This window comes from Dermacentor variabilis, chromosome 6 (assembly GCF_050947875.1).
Source record: "Dermacentor variabilis isolate Ectoservices chromosome 6, ASM5094787v1, whole genome shotgun sequence".
NCBI classification, from domain to species: Eukaryota; Metazoa; Arthropoda; class Arachnida; order Ixodida; family Ixodidae; genus Dermacentor; species Dermacentor variabilis.
This window is the reverse complement of record NC_134573.1, coordinates 67,900,141-67,927,737: the sequence shown is the minus strand read 5'-3', so window position 1 is coordinate 67,927,737 and position 27,597 is coordinate 67,900,141. Positions and strand designations below refer to the sequence as shown.

Here is a 27,597-nt window from a genome sequence, read left to right as displayed (position 1 = left end):
CGATAAAGTTAGCACTGTTATTCCCTCACAAGGGCGCATGGCATCGTGGCTGCAGTGTTGATTTGCTGGACAGACGCTTGCGCTTTGTCTTCTTGGCGCTCCGGTGCTTTGATACGGCTTTGCGTCTGCACGCTCTGCGTCAGTTGACCGCATGCACAAACTTGCACGATGTTTACTTTTCGGAAATAGCTGAAACGTACCGTACCATACGTTGAATAAATTTTTTTAGTCCCTTCGCAACTGTTGCCATGTCAACTAGCAGCGTTTCTTTTATTGAAGAGACCCCAAAAGAAGCATGCTTACTGACGGAGTCTTTCCCTTCTCCCGTGATCCTGCCATGTATGCAAGCTGCCGCGTGCGAAGAGTGAAAAGGCTGTTTTTCGACCGTTTCGTCCGGGAGTTGTCTATACGCATTCGCCGTCTCCTCTTTCTACCTACTATCCCCTGGATTAAAATGAGTAAAAGCCGAGGCTGCCGCTTATGGCGACAAAAATTTCGATGCATCGTGTGATAAAGTTTCTAATAACACGACGCCCGGCACTACATGTGAGTTGCTCCTGTGAATATTATTATGCGTTATACTTGTCAACTACGGCGCTCGGCGATCGTCTGTAACGCTCATATTCTGTGTGTGATCCGACGTGAGGTAGTGCGTCATCTTCGCTTTCGGTTTCTTTCTTCTCTTGCTTCTTCAAGCGGGCGAGCGTGGTGTCCGTTTCAGGAGGCAATTGTCAGCCTGCGTCTTTTTCGGTCTGTGCATCTGTGGAGTTTATTTTATGTTTATATAATTGATAATGTTAACTATTTAAACATGATCCATGATGCGTTAAAGCATCACGAAAGTAGCCGGAATGTCAAAATTGTAGCATACGTGTTACCATTCTACGATAAGGTATACCTCAAACTTGTTACCTTTACGAGGTTAGGGAGCCAAGCGTGCGCCAAGAAACATTCATTCATTCATTCATTCATTCATTCATTCATTCATTCATTCATTCATTCATTCATTCATTCATTCATTCATTCATTCATTCATTCCATATTCATTCATTTCATTCCATTCCAATAGCAATGTTTCCTAGGCGCAATAAATATTTTCGGTGCCTGTTGCCGAGCGCGCCTGCCCTGCATGTTTTGGTGCCATGCATTGCGTAGCCTCGCACCCGAAACCGGCGTGAAACCACCACAACAGCACACTGGCCACCGCACTCTTCCCGCGGCTCGCGGGCGAAGACGCGACGCGTGCAAAGTCTATCAAGGTTTCGACCTCCGAACCCTTTCCTTCCCCGGCGGCGGCCGCGGCGGGTCAGGGAGTGCTGGGGGGAGGGAGAAAGGAGCGATGGGAGACGGGATGCTGCGGCACCGATCGATGCCGCGCCATCTTGGATCGGCGGCGGGCTGCGTCGGCGCCCCAGCGTAGTCTCCCCGTGCTCCGGCGGTGAATTCCCCCAGGGACTGGGACGCACCACCCGGCAGGTAAGTCTTCACGCCGTCCAACCTGCGCAGGGGCGCAGCTTGGAAGTGCACTGAGGTGTTCCGACACTCGCCCGAAACGAAAGCTCGTCAAGGCGTTTATGCGGCGCAGTGCGCGCCGACGACATCCCAAAGCCGACGGCGCTGTGCGTACTTCTATCAAGTGCTTCTTTCGTCTCCGTCTGCTTGCAGTGAGTTGTGTCGCGCACACGCGTTTCTTTGTGAAAACGTTTTGTCCCTTTTCTCTGTGAATGCAGGTATTCTTAGATAAGGCCGTTTGCTGTAGTGTGCGTCGCTGTATCCACTGTACGTTCGGGACGTGAGAGAAACATTAACTATCACTGATACCGAGTACTTGGAGGAACGTTTTAAGAATACCTTGATTTTATGAATCCTCAGCTTCCCGTCTCCGCCTGGAAACACGCCTTTGCAGGCAGCGCACATGAATTTAGGCAATGCAGTTATTCTTTGTAACTTTCAAGCTACGGAGCCATTCGAAACGTTTTTAGATCGGAGGTTCGTCAGAGTCTTCGAGCTTGAGAGTCCTACTGCGGGTAATTAATGGCTAGTTAAAAACAATACTGCCTCTTGTAACGCACTCAATGATAAATGAAAGAAGCTAATGAAGGCTTTAACAAGAGCAATATATATATATATATGAAGCATAAATATGATAGTATCTGCATGCCTACGCCATGAAGATGTCCAGGACACTATATCTGCTGTTCTGAAATATTAATGTGGGGATTGGATAAAAAACCATGGTAAATAAAGTGCACCATATCGCAATGTTCTCGAATATGCGACAACCTCCCTTACGGCTTTCACTACGAACCTTTCTTGGACAGTATTTTTTGAATGAACGGTTCGTAAGCTATACTAATTTCAGGGCGCCATGCAGCTGCCTCTAAAGGGTCGCTAGTTTGACTTGAACTTTTAACTCCACGTAATCAAGGATTGTCTACGTTTACTACGTGTACACGTAATTGTTTGATGACGCCAAATACCACTGTTCGCGGCGTAGAATAATAGAACGTTAATTAATTGGACGCATAACCTTAGCTGCATAGATAGATAGATAGATAGATAGATAGATAGATAGATAGATAGATAGATAGATAGATAGATAGATAGATAGATAGATAGATAGATAGATAGATGCTATGAAGTTGTATTGTTCTTGTGAAACTTATCTCGTCAAAAAACTGGACCACATGAGTTTCCTTCATGAAGTGATAAACCTATTCTCATATAATACAAAATTAGGGACAGATCGGAGTTTCAGCATGGTGTTTGATTTAAGTATTGTTGCTTTTTCGACTCGGTTTACTGAGCGACAAAACACCCGAAATCACTTGCTTCTCTTTGTACTTTGGAAGAAACTGCGAACCTTTCTACGTTGTGGTATTGCCATTTACATTGTAATCTCGAAAAAAAAAAAGAAAAGAACGGGCAGACGTCCAGTGGTGCTATAGATCCGCATTGCGTGCGTCTTCCGTCGCATCTGGTCGCTGCACAAAGCGCCTTTGTCTCAGAGATCCCGCTCATCGTCCGATGTCTCTGCTATGCGAACGCCTCTTTTGACAGTCCGAACATCTGCTATTCACGACAAACCCAGAGCGACGGGGTCCCGCGAAAGAAAGCTGCGCCGGAACAGTGTTACGCAACCCTGCAGCTCCTCTGTAGTCGCGAGTGGCTGAGTAACTTGCTCCCAAACGGTGAGTGCTGTTCGCGCCACAGCGGCTCGGCAAGTGCTTCTCTCATATAATGTAAGCGACAAGTCAGGCGACGCTGAAGTTGTACTTATTGTTCTAAGGTGTGAAGAGAGAGAGAGAGAGACAGAGAGAGAGAACCGACAAGCTCGTAAAGCCTTCGCAGCCTTAAATTATTCGCTGCGATAAGCAGTTTAGCTTGTAGACGTTGCTGTTGTTACCGCTCCACAGGTGACGCATGTCCAACGTGCGTTATCGGCCAGGAAGTTGGTACTTCGACGTTGTTTTTGCTCGCTTCGCTTCTCCTATTGCTTCTGCATGGACTTTGTTTCCACTTTGGAGTTCTCGGAATCCTGTTTACCTTTATTTTTCTCTTTAAATGTACAAAATTGGAAGGTAGGCCTCATTAGATTGGGCTATCCCGGAGTTCCAAGTAAACTCAAGAAAAAAATAACGAAGGAAACTCTGTGGTTGCAATTGTTGTTGTTTTCCAGCAAACATATATGGCTCACATACACACCCCGCGGGAGACTGGCCAAGAAGTGGATTCACTATTCCAAGTTATTATCGGAAATAAATTTTCAGGGCAAATCATAGTAAATAATGCGGAAAAACCAAGTTTGACCACCTGGGATTCGGTGACGTGCGCCAGTGCACTGTACGCGCGTGTTTTTTTTTCTCTTTTCTTTCTTTTTTTCTCATTTCGCCACCATTGAAATGAAGCCGCCGCGGCCAGGTTTTGATCCCGCACCCTGGTGCTTGGTAGCAAAACGCCATTTCCCCTAATACATCACGGCGAGTAAAAATGAGAACAGTAAAATGAGTAATCATCAGTTGAAAAGTACAAAAAAGAAAGCAAGAAAACAAAAGGGAGGCAAAATTGAACTGGGCAATCGGGTGGACTCAATAAGGAATTCCTGTACGGGGAAGCAAGCCCCAGCTCCGCGTCGATTCTCTATGCCAACTATGTCTTGGGCCGGCCTACACAATTGCACCCTCTATGATATTTTATTGCGCCAACTGGCACTGTCCAGTGTCACTGAAAATTTATATCTCACAGCTTTATGCATTCTGTGCGCTCTCTACTAAACATCTTGTCTCCTTATCTCTTTTCGCTTGTCCATGACGATCATTCAAAATAGGCAAAGTAAGCGTGACGCACATTACCTATACCTACCAAAATTGTTATGGCGCAAGAACTTATCAGGTGTAAAAGAAAAAGAAAGCTACCTAAAAAAATTAGGGGGTTTTCCGTGCAGAAACCACGATCTGATTATGAGGCACGCCGTACTGGCGCACTCCGGAAATTTGAACCACCTGGAGTTCTTTAACGTGCACCTAAATCTAAGCACACGGGTGTTTTCGCATTTCGCCCCAATCTAAATGTGGCCGCCATGGCAGGGATTCAATCGCGTGACTTCGAAAGCTACCTTAATCGTAGATCACTATGAAATGACGCATAAATTAACATCACCCAACATGGTGGCGCCGTGGATGTATATGTTTGTGTTGTCGAGTACGACGTCGCGGTTTCGAAGCCCGGCCACGGCAGTTGCATTCCAATGGGGGGAGAAAAACAGGAAACACTTGTGCAGTACGCACTTTGTGTGCCCGTTAAAGAAACTCAGGGGTTCAAGTATAATCAGGAATTTGCCACTACATATCATATGCTGGTTTTTGGCACGCAAAACAAAGAAAAATTTTTTTTTGCCATTGCGCGAGAAGATACTACATGTCAAAGAAAGCGACACAGGTCCAAAGGTGCATTTACCTGCGCACAGTGACGCATGCCCTTGTGAGCAGCAGGCTATATATACACTATAAAGAATACGCGAATGAATTTGCGACTTCATGGCAGTGGAAATTATGGAAGCATTTACGAAAAGAAATAATGCGGTGGTATAAGCGACCTTTAAATTATGCTTCGTAGCGCGGAGTATAAATTATGAAAGAAGTTTACATTATTATTCCAGGCTTAGCTGTTCTCGTTTTTGTATGTGCATAGCATGTAAAAAGATGCCGTAAAATTTGCACTTGTGTATTTTTTGGATGCTGTATGGGATGGTGCGTACGAATTAAGAAACACAGAGCGCCTGTGTCGCTATTTTTCGCGTATAGCATACTATGAAAATAGAGAAATGATACTGTTTCATTTGCATCGCGGTCGTTTTCGGTGTGTCCTTTGATGTAGCGGCTTCGTGAGTTCAGTGATAGGTGGCGCATTAACAGCGGCTAAGTGCGAAAAGTTTCTGCCCGTACATTCTCCAAAATGCGCGTCGAAGGCAAGTTGTGTTGTTTAGTAGCACAGCTAGAGCTCGTGGTGTCTTGTCAGGCGCAATGAGGCACATGCCTGCTTTTGCTTGAAACGTGCTGCTGAGCTTCTTAGTTCGTGGCTCAAACCTGGGAGTAGCAAATAAAAACAAACTGCACGCGTATAAGAATCACAGGACGGGCGCCAGCTTCTAACGAAGCCATTGATGCAAGAACAACTTTAGAATGTACGCTACGCGTTGATTCTACGATTGCTGCGATGTTTATGGTTGGCCGGTTACACAGCTTCGTCGTAACAACTATTCGAGGTCGAACGGGATTTTTCTACTGCAGCTATCTCGAAGTCGCCATTTTCTTAATGTCGCTAATAACATGAGGAATAGCGAGAAGTCAGGATTTTTTAATCTGTCCCCGTGTGTCTGTGTGTGCGTGGGGGGGGGGGGGAGAGGGGGAAAATGCCGCAATCACCTTCACCTTTCTTACCTTTAGGGAAAGCGGTCAAGGACAGAAATGTCTTAGCAGAAGCGGGAAGGTGGGTACGGGAGTAAAAAATAAGCTTCGAGAGAGAGCGAGAGCGAGAGCGAGAGAGAGAGAGAGAGAGAGAGAGAGAGAGAGAGAGAGAGAGAGAGAGAGAGAGAGAGAGAGAGAGAGAGAGAGAGAGAGAGAAGGTGATCATGGCGTGTAAAAAGGCTTTCTGCTGTTGAGCGCGATGTTGCTTCACGAAACGTTCATGACAACAGACACTTCGAATGAAGGTGTTAAAAAGCCTACCAGAGAAAGCCTGTGTCATGAATCAATGAAAAAAAAAGAACGAAAATCTGAGCTTTGCTGTTTTTGAAATTAAAATTGAATTTGAAATTGAAATCACGAGATATTTACTCATCTACCCAGCTCTTGAGGTCCTTGGCAAACTGAGTTAATTTGACGATGATGACAACTAACCTCCTCTGTGTAGCCTGATCATTCTGTTAAACTATGTTCAACTCTTCCGAACGAACTACAATTGTCGAAGAACACTGTTGTACTCGAAGAGAAGCATTGACAAAGCGTCATGCCCAGCACCTGCTTTCCAAGAGCGTTCTTTTTACTTTTTCTTTTGCTTATTCTTTAGTTTCTCATGTTTTGGAAGCCGATTTCTTGAAGTATATAGTTCAGTGGATGTAAGCTGAATGAGCAACTTCACTAATGAGCAAATTCACTAATGAACGTCACATACAGCCGTCATGTGGCTGTAGGTGTGGATGAATACACTCCCGTTGAATTATTACCTTAGCATTCAATGTTTGAGTGATTGCTCGTATATGTTAACTGTTCCTGTTCGAATTTGCTTCCTGGTTACGTGCCTCACATGTAAAAATTGACTGATGTTTCATTCATTTTCAATACCTTGATCTTAGTCCCGAAATGCACTCAATGCTCACTAAACATTACAACATGGTAACACAGCTTGAAATGAAGTTTGCGCATTTGCACTGACTCGCAGTTTTAATTGTCGTTGAACAGTAAGCAAACATTGCCTTTCAGCTATGTCTAATTTAAATTATTTACCAATTAATGCACGGAAAAAGTACGGCATAGATTTGTTTCCGAGGCTTATATATGTAATTGTTTCCTTAATGTGCCTAAAATATGGTGAATTTTTTGTATAATCACTGACTTATTCCTATTTTGTATTTTGCAATCTCTCTACACCGTGTTGTTGGTTCCGTTTGGAGCTGTTGTAAATAAATGTGAAAATGGTGTGAGTGTGGCGCCTGACTATATGGGAACACAAGCGGCTGTCAAAGCGAAGCTTTGCGGTTTTTTTATTTTTACCCATGCTAATGACGCGATGGCAGAGAGACAAACGAGGAAGTAAAGAAGGTTAACAGAGGGGAAAATCCGGTTTTCTACCTTACAGTAGGTAAAGGAAGAACGGATGGTAGAAGCAGAGGAAGAAAGCAGAGGAAGAAAGCACAGGGAGAAAGAAATGGGGAACACTGACACACGATCACAGCCCGTCACAGCCACCGCGCACTATCACAGGACAAGTGTAAGTGCAGTACAATGAACGCCAATTCAGGGTAAAGCCTATTGTACAGGTAGGTTTTCCTTTAGGCTGTGGCGGCTTGACTATCGCCTCCACAGCCGGTGAAGAAGAAGACGGCTGACGTGCACGCAGCGCGCTCGACCCATTTCTTGGCCAATCCCCCATCGTGGGTAGGAGCCACACACGGGATAGGCAACAGCGACCTCAGCGGCCGCGGCATCTGCCGCTCCCGAGATCACGCTGCACCATGGCTGGTCGGCCTAAATAAACCGTTACTATGGCGGCTACCCCACAAATTGGTGAACCGGACTACCGAGCCCAACCATGCCAGTGTCAACGCACAGACTCTACCAAGGCGCGAGTGACGTGGCCTCACGCGGTCCGGCAGGCGTCCCGCGGTTGTAGGGAGTCAGGGAATTCTACATAGGCATGCCGGATGTCTGGTTCATCCAGCTGGACAGCCACTTCCATATTGACAAGATTCCAGGCTACGGCTGCCATTCACCGGCCCCGACTTCTGCGAGGACTCGCGGCAAACCTCCTTGCCCACTACGCCACCTAGAGCGTTCAGTCACAACAGCTCTCGCCATTTTAACCGTCGCGTCATTCATCGGCGCCATTCATCGCCTGTGTCCACCTCTGCCGATCGTCAGCACGTTCCGGTCCCATGCATCAAACTTCTTCTCGGTCCGTTAGCCTCAATCCTAGCTCAAACGCAGCTGCGTGACGACTCTTTCCGAGGAATTCACGGGGCCAAACGCGAGCGCTTTCAGCTACTCTACGGCCCGTCGCTCTCCTGCCTTGGGCGTTACCGCAAGCTGTCCGCTTTTCGTTTGGGGGCACCTCACTCATCAAACAAAAAAAAATTAAATTATGGGGCTTTACGTGCCAAAACCACTTTCTGATTATGAGGCACGCTGTAGTGAGGGACTCCGGAAATTTCGACCACCTGGGGTTCTTTAACGTGCACCTAAATCTAAGTACACGGGTGTTTTCGCATTTCGCCCCCGTCGAAATGCGGCCGCCGTGGCCGGGATTCGATCCCGCGACCTCGTGCTCAGCAGCCCAACACCATAGCCACTGAGCAACTCACTCATCACCGATACAGAGGTTCTCCAACCGGCTCCACTAGGCGCAAATTTCACTCTCGCAGGCATGGAGACTCCACAGGCACAACCTTCGCAATGCATTGAGCGATCACCGCAACCCTAATGCTATTGACATTCGAGATTTCACCGCAAGCAACAGCAGTAGAGTCTTACAAAAGCGTATGCATGGCCTACCGAAGTTTTTCATGAGCTGCTCTACCATCTTTTTTTCTTCAGCTCGAGAATCACTTCTACGCCAACAACGCGAGTGACCCACGCTTGCGCTATCTCCACGCAAGTCGCTAGCTGCTAGAGAGTCATCTTTTGGAGCTCCGACATCGGCTACTTCTTCGCGCCGCCTCCGACACGGTCAAAAGAATCGATAGGGAAATCGAAGCGGTAAAGTATTGTGGGTTTCAATTCATGGCACCTGGCACCTAACATGACGCTAGTGCTTCATCGGTGCAGTTGAAGTGACTTGTATCAGTATATTTTTTATTGCGATATCAATTACGCTGACACTGCAAGCGAATTTTTGCCGTCGCCGTCGCCGTGATGTTCCGTATAAAGTCCAAGGGCGATAACACCGTCGCCGCGCGATCTATGCTGTATTTGCTCGGGAAAGCACGCGAGGGAAGCCGACGCTCGCGGCTCAACAAACGCTGGCCCCTTGGGAGCCAGCGTTTGTGTACATACCCTGGCATTCGAAGACCATGGTAAAATTAATTTATATGCCGCTGGGAGGCGGCTATCAAAAGTTCAGAGCTGGCAAACCAGCTCTGGGCCGTTCGGCAAGCCGAAGATGCCGCTCGAGTCCAAGGACTTCGAGCCGTCACCTGAGGCCACCGCAGCAAGAACTGCCGGACTATTCTTTAATAAAGTTTCTTCTTCTTCTATATGAAGGCACAGCCACGCAACGTGGTTATCCGTCAGTGCATTGCATTGGTCAAACAAGCACAAGTGGGCACTACAACTTTATTTCCAGCTCCATGCTTAGGCCGAGAAAAATAGTTTTTTTCGCAAGATATGCAGACACCAGACCTTTGCTTACAACTTTATGTAGACATTTCACCTATGTATTTTCACCCTTAGATATTGTTATGTATACCTATTATTTATGCTCAATCATTAATCCAATGTTTCTGTTGCTGTATATACGGGATACAGTCTTTTGTCAATCCAACACTTGCTTTTTTTGCTGTACTTTCCAACAATTGAATATTGTTGTTAAAAAAACAAATACAGTACAAATATTTAGGCAATGTTAAGGATGTTAATAAATAAATCGCTTAAAGCAGCATTTATTCGTGATAGTTGTAGCTGTTTCTGGAAGCTTATTCCATGCTGAGGTGGTCCGAGGTAAAAATGCATTTGAATAAGTAACAGTTCTACAACGACGAACATCAACTTTCTGGGGATGGTCAATTCTACATGATATGGAGGGAATTTAATAAACTGTTCACGAAGACGATTGCTGTGATAATAAATTATATGAAAAAGAGTTAGCCGGGCTATCTTACATTGAATGGTAAGCTCTGGATGGTTAAGCAGTGTCTTCATCATGGTAACACTGGCTGTGCGGTCATGATAAAATAAGATAAAGCAAATGGAACGATTCTGCACTCTTTCGAGTTCGTTTATCAGTGTAGTACCGCTAGGATCCCGGACATATTACACCTATTCAAGTGACGGACGAATGTAAGTAGTGTAGAGAAACTTTTTAAGTGATACAGGTGCCGTATAGAAGTTTCTTCGAAAGTACCCGAGTGAAAGGTTAGCTCTGGCGATCATGTATCTTATTTGATGGTTGCATGATAGGTTACTACAAATATGAACACCGACATATTGGTAATATGCAACAGACTCAAGAGAAGTATTATCAAGATGATAGTGTGGACATGCTAATGAGGTGCGAGATACGTGCATTGATTTGCATTTTCAAATGTTTCATTCCATGTTCCACCTTTGACACCTGACAAGCATGCTATTTAAATCGGTCTGCAGTAAGCCGACTTGGTTAGCTATTTTCCGGTACATTAATACAGTCATCCGCGAATACGCAATCCTCTAATTAAATGTTATTGGGTAGGTCAGACTTGAAAATTAAGAAAATGAAGGGTCCCAACACAGACCCCTGGGGAACAGCCAATAGCACTGGCTGGACTGGGGAATCAGCAATATTAGCAGAAACAAACTGAGGACGTACGGCCAGAAAGGAAAGCTCGAATCCAGCTAAACACATAAGGAACTAGATTTAACTGGCCGAGTTTAAGATGTAGTAAACGATGTCTAACTTTGTGAAATAATATAAAGTAATTTAAAAAATGCAGTCTATGGCGAATACAGAATCAAGCAAATGATGCAGGTTGTTAGTAAAGACCAGAAGCTATGTTTCGCGAGAAAAATTGTATCCAAGAAAAATAATATCCTCTTGATCAGGCCCATTGTACATAATATTGCACAATGTTTTCAATCCTCTTTACATTTCTGTACGAAATGATTACGTAAAATATTTATCCCATATATGCAGTCAGATGCCGGCAGAATTGTATGGAAGTGGTTTAGTCATATTCTTGCCTTCGACGTTCCAGAATATTGACACTAATGTGATCTAGACCATTCTCTCGCCACATACGATGAAAAACACCCATGAAACGCGTTTCGAATACTGCAAGATGACAGGAAAACGCAAAATACAGCACCAGCCTTGGTGGAGGTGGGAGGGAAGGGCAACTTATTGCACGGTGTGACATCTTAGTCTCGTTGTTTAATCAAAGGAAGGCGGTACTATTATCATAAACTTGTCGAGGTGGTATCATGGTCCTCGTACACGGAGAGGCTGCTCTTTCACGTCTCAGTGTTGTATATAAACAAAAATGAAATTTTCATGTTCGTTACATATACGAGTCGGTGATATGTTTCGATAGGTTTGTATTACCGAGTTTATAGCGGCAAATGTAAAGTAATATTGAATAATACCAACTTAATCGGTTAGTATTACAAACCAGTCGGTAATATTAACCGACTTGGAAAACGAATATGACTCTGAGCTACAAAAAGCGTATATAATATTGTGGCAGCCTGTCCTGTCTCCCACTCGTAGGCTTGCCATGACGACCCCGCTCGGCTGAGCGACGATCAACGCTCAGGACGCCACAATGCGGGAGCACAAACTCGTCCCGGTGCTGCTGCTGCTGCTGCCGCTGCTCAGCAGCCGGTCAGCCATGGCTGACATCAAGATCGGTAAGGGCCTCGTCAAGCCTAATTTTGCTACCTTTATTAATACGATCGTTGTCACGCAGCGTAGTGCAGCATAAATTACAGTGTCCAGGTTCCTGCGGAAAGTCCTGAAGTGCCTTCAGGAACTCATTGTGCATGGTTAACCATCACCCTGTATTCAGGGACGTCTGTCCGTATCCCGGTGCCCTTAGGTTTTAATTGTCCCTATTTATTGACCGAATTTCACTAGCTCCAAGAAAGAGTCGTTAAATCACTAGCCACGTCAGCATAGTTCCGCCAGATGGCACGTATTTTACTTCTTATGTCGCCCGAAATACGCTTTTGCTACCATCTAGAGTCGGCATGAAGTAAGCATTCCGTTTTGCCGATTTTATTTATTGCTACCAAACATCATTAACGAGTGGCCGATCGTGGTGATAACTTGGGCAGAGACTGATAACGCGTGTGATCGGACCACTGACGACACGCGGAAGGGATATCACTGGAATAGAACCGTGTAACGTTATGTTTAACAGCTTCAGCAAAGCAATTCTGCAGAAATTCGCAAGGTAGGAGAACTTTCATGAAAGAGCAGAATCTTCTAAACAATAGCATGAAGCTACAAACTATGCCTTCATATGTATAGTATAGGACAGGATAGCTTATTTTGGGTTTATGAGGGCTTTTCCAAAGTGAAATTCCGCCGTTGATGGGGCCTTCGTCCTGCCGCGAGGATGGGAACGAATACGAAACCCTAGCAGAACGTAATGGCCGCATAGCCATGACAAGAGCGAGAATGGATTCTTAGATTATATATAATATTGAATGGAATATAGCTAAAATAAAATATAGTGGACTTGCGCGCTGTTTGTAGTGAAACGCCTCCTCATAGGACGTTCTTGACGCGTTTTATTTCGTGAAGCACTCACGATTTGCGATTATCAATAATTTCACTGCATATCGTGTAAAAAATGTAGCGAGATAGAAAACTTAGGTGACTTGAGTATATGCGGACTTGTACACTTCTTTAAAACAATTTAGACGCTTCGGGGCTTATCTTTATCCCACGACAATAATTGTCATCTATCTTGCGCGTCTTTTCTTTCATTAACGCTGCACGCCCGGCACTTCCAGGTCACGAACGACATGCGCGTCATTAACGTGGAATAGCATTCTTCAGAGGAAAGTAGCCAGGAAAGAATTTTCAGAAAAGGAAACGCAAGCAGGACAGAATACGATTGTTGTTTTGAGACAAAGATACGGCCTTACTGAGCGTATAAGCAGTCTTTAGAATGTATTATATTGAAAACTTATGCTTGCTCTATTTTCAGCAAATAATTTTAACTTGCCGCCGGAAAGGTTCCGATAGAGCTTTAGTAGCCGATTCATATACCAATTTTTTGCCGATTCGATCGAATTTTATGTTTTGTTGTGAATTCTTTTGACGAAAAATTGGCAAACAGAAATGCATAATGCTCTGGAGCATCGCATAAAGACGGGGGACATCCAGCTGAAGAGATTTGTGTAAGGCTCGCTGGAAGCGGGAGAGCTGGCACTGTGGCTATGGTGGCTAGCCACCATACTGTGGCACCGCACTCGCCCAGTCGCCGCTAGAACCTCGGCTGCAGGTGGATTTTGCTTACGCTCCGGCACTGGCGTCCCTGGTTACGTTATTCAGATACGCATAGAAATATACTTGAACGTGCTTAGTTCTCCTTGGTTCCCTTTTTTCATTATTATTGAGGCCTAGTTTTGCTCGTTCAACTTGAAACCGAAAAAAGTTTCAATATATATATATATATATATATATATATATATATATATATATATATATATATATATATATATATATATATATATATATATATATATATATATATATTGATTGACTGAATGATTGATTTTTGCTTAGAGAACACCAACTAAACAATTTAGCGAGTCACTAATGCAAAATAAGTGACAATTTACCCTTCGATGTTTGTCACCTCGACCACAGGCGGGATCTTTGAGACAGGCGAAGACGTGCTCGAAATGGCCTTCAGCTCGGCCGTGGACCGGATCAACACCATGGGCTTGGGCGAGCCCGGCGCCCAGTTCGTCACCCCTGGTTCACGCCTGCTAGCCCGCGTCGAGCACACCGAGCGCCTTGACTCCTTCCAAGTACGTTAGGACCGCGATCACTTTCTATTCTTACCGGAAAGACAAAAAAGATGAAAAAAAAAACAACTTTGATACGTCAGACTACGGAGGAATAAGTACAAAGCAGAATACAGAATACAGAATTAGTTGGAGTGCATGCACCAAACTATGCCAAGTCACGACAGACAGCTTACCGCTAGCCTTCAAACAAATATTTTATAATCATTGCATTACACCGGTACTAACTTGAGGGGAAACTTTGTTAGGGCAACAAAAATGCTTTTGATAAGTTAAGGACCACGCAGCGAGTGATGGAACGAAAAATAATTGATCTAACGTTAGGAGACGAGAAGAATATCGTGTGTATTGGAGAGAAAATGGGAGTAGCCGATACTGTAGTTGAGGTCAACAGAAACGAATAGTTAGGCACATCATGTAATGCGTACTGCGGATAACAGACGGCACATTAGAGTTACCGAATGGATGTCAATAGCAGTGTTGTAATCCGGTTCTGGGGTTCGTGGTTCAGACTCGGGCCTCACTCAGAGGGTGGCTTGCCTACGCCGTCAGGGCGCCTAAAACATGGTAGCTGGCCTGCGCTATATCGGGGCGTGGCACTGAGCTGGCTAGGCGGGCCCACGCCGTCGTGCTATCTATCAACGCAAATGGCCTGTTGGTGAGGAGGTGAGGTAGGGAAGTTGAAGGAAACGTGAAATAGGTTTATTTTACATATTTACGTATGGAAGAAAATACGTCTACGTGTATACCTTTACATGTATACCAAATAAATGTATACATTTTAGATATGAAAGCCCGCTGCATGTCGGAAGAAAATACGTCAGTTCTCACTGCATGTATGAGCACACACGTGTCAGCACACACATCACGAACAAAGGTGTCCGCCTTTAAGACGGTCGTTTTCGCTATAGGCAACTAGACGAGCGAATCTGATGACTGAGTCTAGGCCAATCAGATTGGTCGAACTGTTCGCAAAATCCCACCAATGATCACACGACCTTGCTTGGACTTCACCTCTGCATGATGTCCAACCTTCGAAGCAAGGACGAGGCAATCTGAAAACAAGGGTTCAAGCTTTTCCAGCGAAAGTCGTCGACACTGGTTCCTTGTTCTCCGTGACGGTCAGCTTGTCTGGGTCATGAGACTGACCTTAGCGGCGGTTACCGCTTCTACGGAGAGCGGCGGTTGTTGTCACGTTAAGGGAGCTACTTTGTTTGCGCGTCACAGTCGGTGTCGGGACCCGAACAAATGCAACCCGAATGAATCCAACGAATGCCTACGGCCGTTTTGAAACGAAACAGCAGGGAAGTGAAGTCGTTATGGCAGAGAACATGGTGGCTTGGTGAAATTATCAAATTTGCCCACCTAAGATGGGGTAAGCCGGCCCATAGTAAGGGTAATTTAGGATGACTGGCAGAGACCGTTTTCTGCAGAGCACATAAATTAGCTGAAGATGGTGACGATAATGAATACATATACTTATACGGGAATATGGCCTGCTTGCTTTTATGAGTAGTCGTGGTGGTCGGTTGTAGCAGCAGGCGTGTTTAGCCTCGATACCAAGGCCTTTATCAGTGACGTGGCCCATGTAGAACCGAATACCCGTAAAAAGATGGGCCCCAACGACAATTGGCACTTGCCATATTTCACTGGTGGTTTCATATATGTCGAGATACTTTTTATTCAAACACTTGGTTACCTGAAATTTTGTGCCGCCTGAGATTTTCAGTGGGTTAACGCAGTCGATGTTATCTTTGTCACACAAATAAATGTGTGACCGCATGTTCTTTGCAACTTCTAACCTGTCCATTAGGACTACTTTTCTTTTCTCGGGCCAGTTGGTTCAACGCAAGTAATAAGTGAAGGGCGCACATTGACACACAGACACAGCGAAGTGGCTGCCACTGTCTTTGTAGGTTCTGTTGCGTGTGCGCGCATAGATTCGGGTGCCTCCTCAATTTGCTATGTCTATTAGGACAATTGACCTCACCACACTTCCGACGGAGATGCGAACCTCGCATGACGCGTTACCATGGTGCGCAGGCATCGCGCAAGGTGTGCGCCTTGCTCGAGGAAGGCGTGGCCGCCGTGTTCGGTCCACAGTCGGGCGAGGCGAGTGCCGCGGTTCGGTCGGCATGCGCCGTGCTCGACGTGCCGCACATGGAGACTCGCTGGGACTACCGCGTGAGGCCCGACAACCACTCGGTCAACCTGTTCCCGCACCCGGTCGCCCTGGGAAAGGCGTACCTGGACTTCATCAAGCACAAGGACTGGCGCAACTTCGCCGTCCTTTACGAGGAGAACGACGGTGAGCAACCCGCTGATGCTAACGACGAGGTGCAGATGGTGCCAGCAGTCTTCTGCCCGAACAGGGAGACAAGGAAACTTGTCTATACGTGAAGGCCTCTATTTCGCGCGCTCGTGCCGTCTGCACCGAAATTTACGTGAGTCGCTTGAACTAGAGAACATTACACAAATTTAGAGCCTGTCGTGCGTCTAACAGAACAATAAGCACGTCAGAGCACTTTGAGTGGACCCTCTAGAACGCAAGAGCTACCGATAATTTGAGAACTCAGCTGAACTGTTCTCATCACGTAGCCATTCTGTACTCTAAAATTATGACAAAAACTCACCGCACTAAGATTATATATCTGATTGCGCTTGCAATAGCCCGTAAACCTTTGGCTTAGCTGGCACACTCCGCCAGCATTGAACTCTACCTAATCTGGTGCTTGATCGGGCTTACGTGATAGGAGATTAGTGCACAGGTATTTGGAACCTGGATCCCAGCTCATTAATTTGCGCGTACTTCCATCCTAAAGTGCTACATCCACACAAGACACAGGATCACATGCAGTATGGTGCAGCACTCGAATTGATCGAAAGATGGTTGATCAAAGGATGTCCCAAGTTGGAGGTGACGCTCCGACAAGGGTACCTGTCTTCGTACCCTTGACGTCGACGATGACAAGAGCGTTGGCTCCAGCCTGAGACTTTGCTTGATTGACCACCTTTTGGTCACTTCGAGTGCTGCATGTTTTTTTTTTTTACTAATACGCGTTGCCTTTCACACGGTGTTCTCGCGCTAAACAATCCTCTCAATCGGCGTGTGCAGCGCTGATCCGGCTGCAAGAGATCCTGAAGGACCCGCTGATGCGTGAGCGCAAGGTCGTCGTCCGGCAGTTCGAGCCCGGCGCCGAGTACCGCAAGGTGCTCAAGGACGTCGGCAAGAGCGGCATCAAGAACATCGTGCTCGACGTACCCATTGAGCACGTGCACACGGCGCTCAAACACGTGAGCGGCCTGAACCGCTTCGTAGGCTTTAATAGCTCGCCGAATGTCGCGGCGCTGTGCCTCATTCGGTGGACCCGAAAACGAGGATGGAGTGGAGTCTTGTTTCTTGAACGCAGAGGCATGTTTCGCACAGCGTAACTCGTGGTCCATGCTGCACGCAGAGTTCGTTTTCTGCGCGCCTATATATCCCTTTGTTGCGTAGGAAATTGCCGCCGAATGTTCCGCTGCTGCTCAGTTTGAACCGGCGGCGCCAAAAACAGACTAGTTGACGTAATCTCCTCGTGACCTCCTTGTATGCCACTCTCTGCGAGTCGGCCGTAGCTGATGGCACATGCATGAGTGATACTGTAGTTAACTATAGTCTGTTTAATTTTCGTCACTTTCCCGCTGAGAAAATCTTCGTTCTGGCTACGAATGACGACTTCGTTATTACAGAAGTCTAATCTTTCATTTTACCTTGACTTATTCGTAAAGTTAATTCGTGCCAATGTACCCTACGCTGACGTCAGTGTGGGGTTCTACCTCTACCGCCACTCACTTTCGTAATTTAAGCTTGAATGTTTGTCGTTAGCTGTGGTCGGTATAGTGGGTAGTGCTCCAGCAGAGTGATTGCCAGCGATGTTTACTGGCATGTAGATCAGGCGAGGACCTCACCTCACTCTATCCTTATCGACAACATCGTTTAAGCGCATTCACTCGCACACCTTCACCGAGCACATGTCATATACGGACAGGATACGCTAGAATGACCAGTTTTCTTGTACTCATGTTTACCGTGCGTTATAGCTTCGATGATATCTCCTAGTAGGCGCTTTGGCGATAACGATTTCCGCGCATTTCCATGTTTCCAGGCCCAGCAGGTTGACATGATGTCCGAGTACCACAACTACTTCATCACGTCATTGGTGAGTGTCATTTGCTCATACAGCACCACCTGCTCAGGCAGTGGAAAATGTGTCACGATGGGCTGAGATAGGCGTACCCTGTGAGAATGGTGCGCTAAGAGATGTAGTTAATTGACCCGTTTGTGCGAAAAACAATTTTCTTACGTGAACAAAAGTAAAAAAAAAAGATAACCTCAATGAAAGTGGTATTGCCAACTCTGGCACAAAAACAAACGAAACAAACATAAAGGCAAACGAAAGTATCGGCTAGGCCACCACGCAACTAAAAACAATTCAATAATTGACTGCGTATGACGCTTATAGGGAAACAATTCCAACGCGTGTCGTGTGTACGTTGAGCCATCAGCAAGGTGGCATTATGAAACGCGTTTATTGACTGTTGATGCATAATTTCTTTTTCCAAAATTTTGACGCAGCAAAATAAAAGGGGCGACAGAACCAACATGGAATTGTCGCATGTTCCCTCGTTCATCGATATTTTCTGCACAATTCTTTAGGTTGCTTTCGTTTCATTGCGTTATTGCGTAGAGAACAGAGCCGTTATACAGCAAACAAGCCGGTTCTTCATATGTGTGTTGTCTCCCACGATGCGGGCGCCTGCGTGCGAGCCGATCGCCAACCTCCTCTCCCGCAGTCGCCTGAAGGGAAGAAGGAGGTGGGAGAAGAGGAAGGTTATCGTTATCCTTCCCGAACACTCCACCACAAACGCTAAGGTCCAAGCCTTCGGAGGCTAAAATTACTCACTTGTTGAAATTGCGAATTCTGAGCTGAGTACTGTTGCAGTGATATACTGAGTACTGCAGCAGACAATGCTCTAAAATAGGGATTGCCATAACAGTAATATGCCAAGCTTTAAGAGGGAGGTGTTTAAAAAATGGTTAAATGTAACGCAATTACATGTTTCATGCCAAATTTTGAAGATATTACACAAGTGACGCTTCTTCTGCGATTTCTGCTAAGCAGGGTTGACTTCACTGCCGTCAATTTCGAGATTTCCTTTCGTAACATAAACAGAAATTGAATATTGAAAAAGTTAATTAGCCGACATCTTTAAATAGCTACTTGCTTGTTGGGATTAATCATGGAAGTAATGTCGGCATCTTCCGATAATCGACCTTATGAAACAGAATTGCGCTTTCACAAGCAATGCGAAAAGAAAGGAACATTGTTCTATCTAAATATGATACATAAAACATGGCATATGTTTCAAAACTGCTTGAATTTGATATCGCTGGCGCAACTTGTTAATGGAAAATTAGCCATAAGTGTGGCAAAATAAAGAGCTAGCGTAGGTGCAGTTCTGTCTACTCTTGTCCCTTGCTCAGCCCTGTTCTTTCTTTTTTTTCTCGTCGTGAACGCGCTGTTGTGTACGTATTTACGCCACGCTGTTTGCTTTAGGTAATATTATGTGAGCATTTTACAGGGCATAAGCAATCATCGTTTAGCAAAAACTACCGGTACCTGTTCAAAAAAAATTTTTTCGTTATGCTGCTACGGCAACTTCGTCTTGCATGGGGACACGCGATATCCCTTCGCAACCACCCTACAATTCTGTGAATCCTCGAATGTCTGATTATTTTTCATGGTTCAGATCCACACGGCGTGGTTAAAAGCCTTCACTCTCAGTTCCGCTGCTTAACTCCCGTAGCTACCGACGTGACCAGCATGGCAGCTGTGTGCGCGTGATCCTTAATTGAACATCACACCGTCGGCAGCGATAAAATGAAAACGCCGAGCCCTTGCTATAATTTAGCAGTGATGCCACTAATTTTACAGAAAGAGACGCGATTTGCCAATTAAGCATTAATCCACTGTGCAGGCAGTGTTTTGAAAATATTCTTGCCGCCTTGCCACTGCGAATGGCGTTTCTCCCTCCAACGACCACGAGGGTTCTCTTCGTAGACGGTTTCGTCAACGCAGAGGCGGTATTATGGCCGTTAGCGTACCTACGACTCCAACGTACTTACGGGCGCCATGGGTGTAGCACCCAACATTGCCGTAAATAGACAGTTTTAGTTACACGTACGTAGAAGCTTTGCGTACGTAGAGCTTCTACGTGTCAGCAGTGCGCATGCGTAGAACGTAGCGGGCGCGCGCGCGTCTCACGGACGTATGTGAGATTCAACTCTTTGCGTGCGTTTCTTGCGCACGTAGACAGCTTCGCGCGGGAGTTCCGCGAGATTACAAACAAGCGATAGCGGGCCGTGCGCGCGCAGACGGCTTGCATCGAAACACGGCGACAGGATTGAATTGGCTACCGCCGTGTTCACATTTCCACATAGATGTACCTACGGGGTCCCTCTTGGCGTGCGTCGCGTACGTGTAGCTAAAAGCGTTTCAGATGGCGTGCACGTAAGGTACGTAGGCTTTTCACGTTTGCGTACGTGAAGCCTCTACGTACGTCTAAATAAAACTGTCTAATGTATTTTTTTTTATCCCTTACGGCTATATTTTGATGAGTGCAAGCATAACAAGAACTCGCCTCGTGCTTTGATCTTTTGTGCGCACTACACTGCCTTCAATATTTCGCGGTAACCCTAAATGTGGAACGTTACTAACAGCAGAGCAAAAGTGGTGAAAGCCGTAGGGTCCTGTATATATGGATCGTTGCAGCCTGCTAGTTTGTTTTGCTTGTGTCAATGTAGTAAGTTTGGTGGCGAGGATATGCACACAGGATACGCAGGGGTGCGCAGTGTCCACAAGTACGTTCCCCTCTGTCGCCCAGGATGCCCACACGGTGGATATGGAAGACTTCCAGTATGGCGGCACCAACATCTCGGCCTTCCGCCTGGTCGACACCAACGCCAAGGAGTTCGATGAAGTGGCGCGGGACTGGATGACGCGGCGGCTCCGCCATGGACAGAAGGGCGAAGGCAACTTGTACCGGGTGAGCGGGTAGGAGGGAGGGGGGGCCCTTTAACTTAAAGCGACCCGAACTGGGGTCTCGCCCGCGGTGAGGCTTGTCGGTGTGTTGCGGGTGCATATGAAGCATATACACAGAAGTGTGCGCAGGCGGTGTCACACACACACACACACACACACACACACACACACGCACACACACGCACACACACGCACACACACACACACACACACACAAACACACACACACACACACACACACACACACACACACACACACACACACACACACACACACACACACACACACACACACACACACACACACACACACACACACACACACACACACACACACACACACACACACACACACACACACACACACACACACACACACACACACACACACACACACACACACACACACACACACACACACACACACACACACACACACACACACACACACACACATCGTTGACATCGACGCAACGATTGGTTGAAGCACGGGTAGCTGTATGAATACTGTAACTGTTAGGTATTGAACGAATATGTAGAGGTGTTAAGATTATTGCATGAGAGATACTGCACTATTACTATATTTACAGCAAGTGAGAAAGAACAGGCAGTTGTATTTGCTTGTCAGCAACCACCTACGTATGCAGCGTATGAGTGCGTGCGTACGTAATGAAGCGCGCGCCCACGAAGCAGCAGTAGTTGGCCGGATGCGTCAGTTGAGAGATGGATTGCTCACTGGCACGCGTGTGACCCGGTCGCGTGCTGCTTTGGCCAACTGCTGTGGCCAGCTCGCGCGTCTGCCCTCGTGCGGAGCCATTTTGAAAAAATGCGCTCTCCTGGACACGCGAGAACGTAACGCAGAGCACGCAGAGAGCGCAGTGGGCGCTGTACGCAGCGCCTGGAAAGCTGCGGGCGCGCGCGCAAGAATCCGGGCGTGTACTGAGTAGGCGCACTTGTGACTCCGTGGGCTCCCTGCGTACGCACAGCTGTTGCGGACGCGCAACTACAGCTGTCTTGACTGCATTGAGATTGAAAGAACACTAAAGCCCATTGGCACATACCTTGTAGCACAGAGGCAGTGGCACTAGTGCACATGTCAAGTCGCCCCCGTGGCGCATAATTTTAGACGGCGTTATCCCTTGCATCGGCTTATGAAAATTGCGCGATAAAATCTTCCGCCAGACAGCCATTGGACTCGAAGAATAATGGTTTGTTAAAAACAACTCGTCGGTTCACTAAGGCGAAAGCTTTGGATTTGTTTCAAGGTCGCATTGTGAGGTACAGAAAATAGCACGTGACCCGAGGAAGGTCAGAAGCCAATCAAAGCATGTCCAGCCGTGCATAAGAGGTGATTAGTGGTTAGCAAAGTTAATTATTGATCGATTAGTCATTGGATTAAGGTGGAATAGGATGTATTAAGATGTATTAAGGAGGGTTAAGGAGGATTGAGATGGAATAAGGTGAATTACGGTAGGCTTTACAACGCTTTAGCCTTCGCGTCTCTTAGGTGATGGCTAAGGACACCCGGTACTTTTTTTTAACCGTTAGCTTCCTTGCGGCGATACAATCCTACAACGCATGGTCGGTCACGGCTCTCACTGTGTAGCTGGAGAGGGTGCATGTAGTGCGATGGAGTGTGAGGGTGGTGCAGGCGTGCGCGCGTCACTGGCTCAGCGCGAAAATGAGTGAGAGGAGGAAATAGCGTGTCTCCAGCTATGCTCGCTAGTGGCGAAGGCGGTATCATGCGCGGCGGAGAGGCGTGCGCTCGGCGGTAACCTGCGGCGGTAACCTGCGGCGGCACCTCACTTGCGCTTGCGTAAGCGCTTGAGTTGTTTGAACCGCTGCTTATCACGCCGTCCTCCTCCCCAATGTACGTTTGTTGTTGCGTCGGTCCTTTAGGCGGTTTATATAAAATGCCCCCTAAGAGGATGCTTACTGCTGTCGTGATAGAGGAGAACGAGGTGCGAGCCGAAACCACAGCTCAGCGTAATACTTAAGTGTAGTTAACACTATTTGTGCTAGTTATTATCGACGGTTTCCACAGAAATTTTTTAGCTCTGCACTACAGTCAGAAAATATTTAACACGCACAGTTCAACACTCGTATTCTAGGATCTTCCGCCGCTCGATACAACACATCTACTCAAGAAAATACGGAACCTCCGTATACCAGGTGTTTCTGCGAAGACATTAAGTAATTTTTAAAAATCGCCTTTGGCAGATAGCACTATTCTAGTCCGTGAGCTGGTCTACTGGAAGAGGCTGACATTACTTTCACGAGAAATGGAAATGTATAATCTACTAACTTAATTTTAACCAATTGCTTTGCATCACATATTCCAATTTACAAGTGGCATCTCGTGAGACTGCAAGGTATATTATCCGATTGAAAAGGATTCTGTGGACATCATCATTTTCGAGATAGGTACCACCAAACTCGCTGTATATATATGCACTGTCGTTCCGCTTACATATTAAACAAAACGCCGTTTTATGCGTTGATGCACCAAAGTAATTGGAATGCCAATGCATTTCTCCCCGCAGTTCGGGAATGAACATCTCGAAACTGGTGTCATCCAGAGAATTCGTTGGAAATGGACTTGCTTGCAGACTAGCAGGCTACGATTTGTAAACTACAATGTGTGCTATAAATAATAAGTTAAAAACCAATTAGTGAACTCTTGTTAATTCGTCGATTATGCATTTCGATTTCTCATCCAAATAATGTTCGCGTATTAAGGCCATCCAGATCAAGGATTATAATTGTGCTAACTGGCTCAGAGAATTTGGAAATATTACTTAAAGCCTTCGCAGAAACACCGGGCGTGCGGCGAAGCTCTGGGAGTGCAGCCTATGAGCGTTCCCTGAAAAAAAACGATGGTGAAAGTCGCTCCTAAACGGTCACTATTGCGATGTTGAGGATGAATGTCCTGAATTTATCCTGCATGTCCTGCAATAATGTTGACATAGCACTAAACCTTGGGGCGTTAGGTATCACTTGGCAGACGCAAGCGACTTTCAAGAATGGTCGCTTTGTTCAAGTCTACATAAGAAATTTCTGAAAGAGTTCTTTCCTCAAGTCTCCGTGAGCCAAACTGGTATTTTAGCCTGAAGGTTCCGTAGTGTGTTTGAATTCATTCATGTAGAACGGCCGAGCACCGCTTGAGCATTACGTCCGTACAAAAACTAGCTTGGCTAGCTTGGATCTAAACTTATTCCTCGCAGGTGAAGGTAGGTGTACTCGTCGCTTTGGTGTCGCGTTCTGCGAGCTTGCGCCGTGTTCCCCTTGTCCTACACTTCACTGCAGAGAAAAAGTGTACACTAGTGCCTGCCTTTCATGCTTTTCACTCTGTTTCCGTCAAGTGCAATCCAGTGAGCGATATTAAATGGGAGCATCCAACTTTGTATACACCAGGCCATAACGTTCAAGATTTGCGTCAATATTTAATGGGAAAGGCCCTTGACACCTATTCCCCCGGCGGGTTCGAATTCACGGGTTACAGATAATCGGATTATGAAAAATATAGTGTTCTCTCTTGTGTCCAGTTCGCAACAGAAGCCATAAATGTGGTTTAAGCACTTGCCCTGGTAATTGAGGTTGCTACAGGAGCTACATGGTGTGATATCGCGGCTAAACGCACTGCTAGAGGTAAGATAGAAGGTCATCACGCCATAGACGGACCAGACAGAAAGGGAAATTAACGAAGCGTTTCCGATGCATATCATTGACAGATCCGTAAGCGATCCTTCGATCACCCTCTCAAAAAAGGAAAAGAAATAGAATTTCTAAATGCGGCACATGAAACGACTCAAGGGAACGTGTTAGTGATAAAGTAAGTTGTGTAGTCTTAATCTCCCTGTTATTTCACTGTGTCAGGCTTCGTCAGTTATATATGTTTTTTTAAATGTTTACGTACATAAGGCGAATGCCGACATGAAAAATGGACTATAGTTGTTAGTTCACGCTTCATCTTGTCTGTGTTTCTTCTTGTTCCTAAACCGTCCTTCGTCTTATTAGATCAAGCAGCGCATTTAGCCATGATGAAAGAAATTGCCCGTTTGTCAAGTCCGTAGTGTACTCTTGTGCATGTATGTTTTTAGGTTTTTCGGTAAGTCGGAGTTCGACGTTGCCGTACCGCAGATGCAGTATGGTATGGTATTAGATCCCCTGCTGACACTGCAGATGTCAGCAGGGAAGACCTGATGCAGTTAGACAACGGGATGAGCATAGGCGGTAAGTTCATTGGCGTGACGCAAGCAACACTGAATGATAAGTAGGAGGCAAGCGACTTTGAACGAAGGCAACACTGGAAAGCACCGTCAACTTCATGATGCTCTAAAGTATGCGTCGAAATGGGTAAATTATAGACCAGAGCAGGAAATAGTCGGGAATAAACACTGAACGTACGTTGAAACTGGACATGGCTGTTTTGCAAAAATGATTCCAATGTGGTCTCTACTGCCAACCTTGCAACTGATTATTCACGAATCATAAATATTAGGGAAATATCTGCACGTCTGTGATTCTTGCAGCAAAAATTACATCGTACATTTGCTGATGTTGCGGGAACACATCGACGAATCATTGTGTAACTAGATGAAAGTTACAGCAGTGTGGCCAGCACTTCTGTGCCAATGAAGAAGAAACTATTACGTAGAAGCGCTGTTTAAAGTGCATGAACAGCATGTGGTAATAATAATATTAATATTTGGGGTTTTACGTGCCAAAACCACTTTCTGATTATGAGGCACGCCGTAGTGGAGGACTCCGGAAATTTTGACCACCTGGGGTTCTTTAACGTGCACCTAAATCTAAGCACACGGGTGTTTTCGCATTTCGCCCCCCAGCATGTGGTATAGCAAGATGAAAAATATATAGTAGTCTATTCTTTGTTGCCTAGCTGTGGCATTGATCAAACTTGTGAAGGCAGATGCGTTATGACACCTCAAAGATTATTACAAGCGTCAAGGTAATGCATGACTGGTGTAAACTATTATACTTGTGAAATATCTAACACGAAATTTTTCTCATCTTCCTGCCTTCCTTTCACGTGGAAACATGTCAAGAATTTAACGGTACGTACAAATTTTGCCTTCTACAAAGATTCGCCTTTTTACATATTTAACTACCTCACATGCGTTAAGCTGAGATTTTGTTTTCAGTCTCCTTGTGTTAATAGAACTGGCAAGGTCATTGTGCGGTATTGTTAGGAAATATTCTTGGACACTACTGAGACTATCTCGACTATCATGGTGGTAAATATATTTAGAAGGAAAGCCTAAAACCAAAAATAGACTTATTCAGTGAAACAGAGACTTCGTAATACGGATGTGAAGAATCTCTTGGCCAACAAAGAGATAGGAAATTTGGAAGTTTTGTGAAGCTTAAGAAGTGCTTACTTAGCATAAAAAGGACAATGATATTTAAATAAAGGAGTATTTATATTTTGTGCAGTAATAAATCCTTTTTTTTTAAAGGATGGCTATTTTTACCTATTTAGTATAACATGGCTTCAATTTGATTGGGAATCACGAGACGTTAACGACTGCTTTTGGGGGAAGGTGCGTGGGAGCCTGTCATTTAACCATCGTCACTTTATATTACATATCATATATGCTTTTAGTGCATAAAACAGGTATACTGCTTACTACTGCCAGCACGCCGCTACTTGAAAACACTGCTTATATCTATGTTTACTGACACGTTCACTTAATTCACGATATAGAAAATGTTCAAGTGCGCTTCACACAACCCGTCCGCCCTAACCGTTATGGCGGACCTCATGGTTTAGTCATAAGTGACGTGGTTAAATAGACCGAATAAGCTCTGATGCAAGAGACGCTGTTTAGGATTGTTTCACTCGATTGTTTGTGCATCGGGTGCAGTGGACAAGGACCTATGTTAAAGACTTCAAGTGTGACAGCAGCCCTTGATTGTTCACTATTTTCTCCTGTTACCAGACGAAAGTTGCTCTGATGTACGACGCCGTGAGGCTGTTTGCCACGGCACTTCGAGACCTGCAACCGAACAACGGACCCAAGATTCAAGTGCGGCCACTTTCGTGCGAAACCGAGGAACCGTGGTCGCAGGGAAACTCGTTCGTGAAGTACATGCGAATGGTGAGTGCCGCGAGCTCGCGAGTGAAGCTCATAAGTGGTATTCAGTCTATAAATCGCTGCAATGAAATACGCAGTGCTTTATTTGGCAATTCAATTTTTTTAATGAAAGAGCAATTACGGTGAGACACCTACCACCTCTGAATACTTGTTCTACGGCAAGGCGGAAATACCTTGCTGCGGCTCAAGTTGTTCTGAAAAGCCTAATTTAATCCTTGAATGGCTTTTCCCTACGCCTCCCATCACATTTTATGTGATAAAAAAAGAATCAATCAATCAATCAATCAGTCAGTCAGTCAGTCAGTCAGTCAGTCAGTCAGTCAGTCAGTCAGTCAGTCAGTCAGTCGGTCAGTCGGTCAGTCAGTCAATCAATCAATCGGTCAATCGGTCAATCAATCAAGCGGTCATTCGGTCAATCAATCGGTCAATCAATCGGTCAATCGGTCAATC

General features: G+C 45.7%; 1 protein-coding gene across 2 annotated transcripts in view; it reads left to right on the top strand.

Moving 5' to 3' along the window:
- The first annotated feature begins 1,370 nt into the window (after window positions 1–1,370).
- Window positions 1,371–27,597, top strand: part of LOC142584836 (glutamate receptor ionotropic, kainate 2-like) — a 47,430-nt gene continuing 21,203 nt past the window's right edge. The window contains exons 1-8 of one of the 2 annotated variants that reach the window (XM_075695131.1): window positions 1,371–1,476; window positions 11,677–11,816; window positions 13,789–13,952; window positions 15,993–16,257; window positions 17,065–17,243; window positions 18,095–18,148; window positions 20,874–21,035; window positions 26,992–27,150. In XM_075695131.1, coding sequence (XP_075551246.1) covers window positions 11,732–11,816; window positions 13,789–13,952; window positions 15,993–16,257; window positions 17,065–17,243; window positions 18,095–18,148; window positions 20,874–21,035; window positions 26,992–27,150 — 1,068 coding nt within the window. In that variant the 5' untranslated portion in view covers window positions 1,371–1,476; window positions 11,677–11,731. Of the gene's footprint in view, window positions 1,477–3,035; window positions 3,192–11,676; window positions 11,817–13,788; window positions 13,953–15,992; window positions 16,258–17,064; window positions 17,244–18,094; window positions 18,149–20,873; window positions 21,036–26,991; window positions 27,151–27,597 lie in introns of those variants that run through there. The other variant, XM_075695130.1, reaches the window with a different exon arrangement.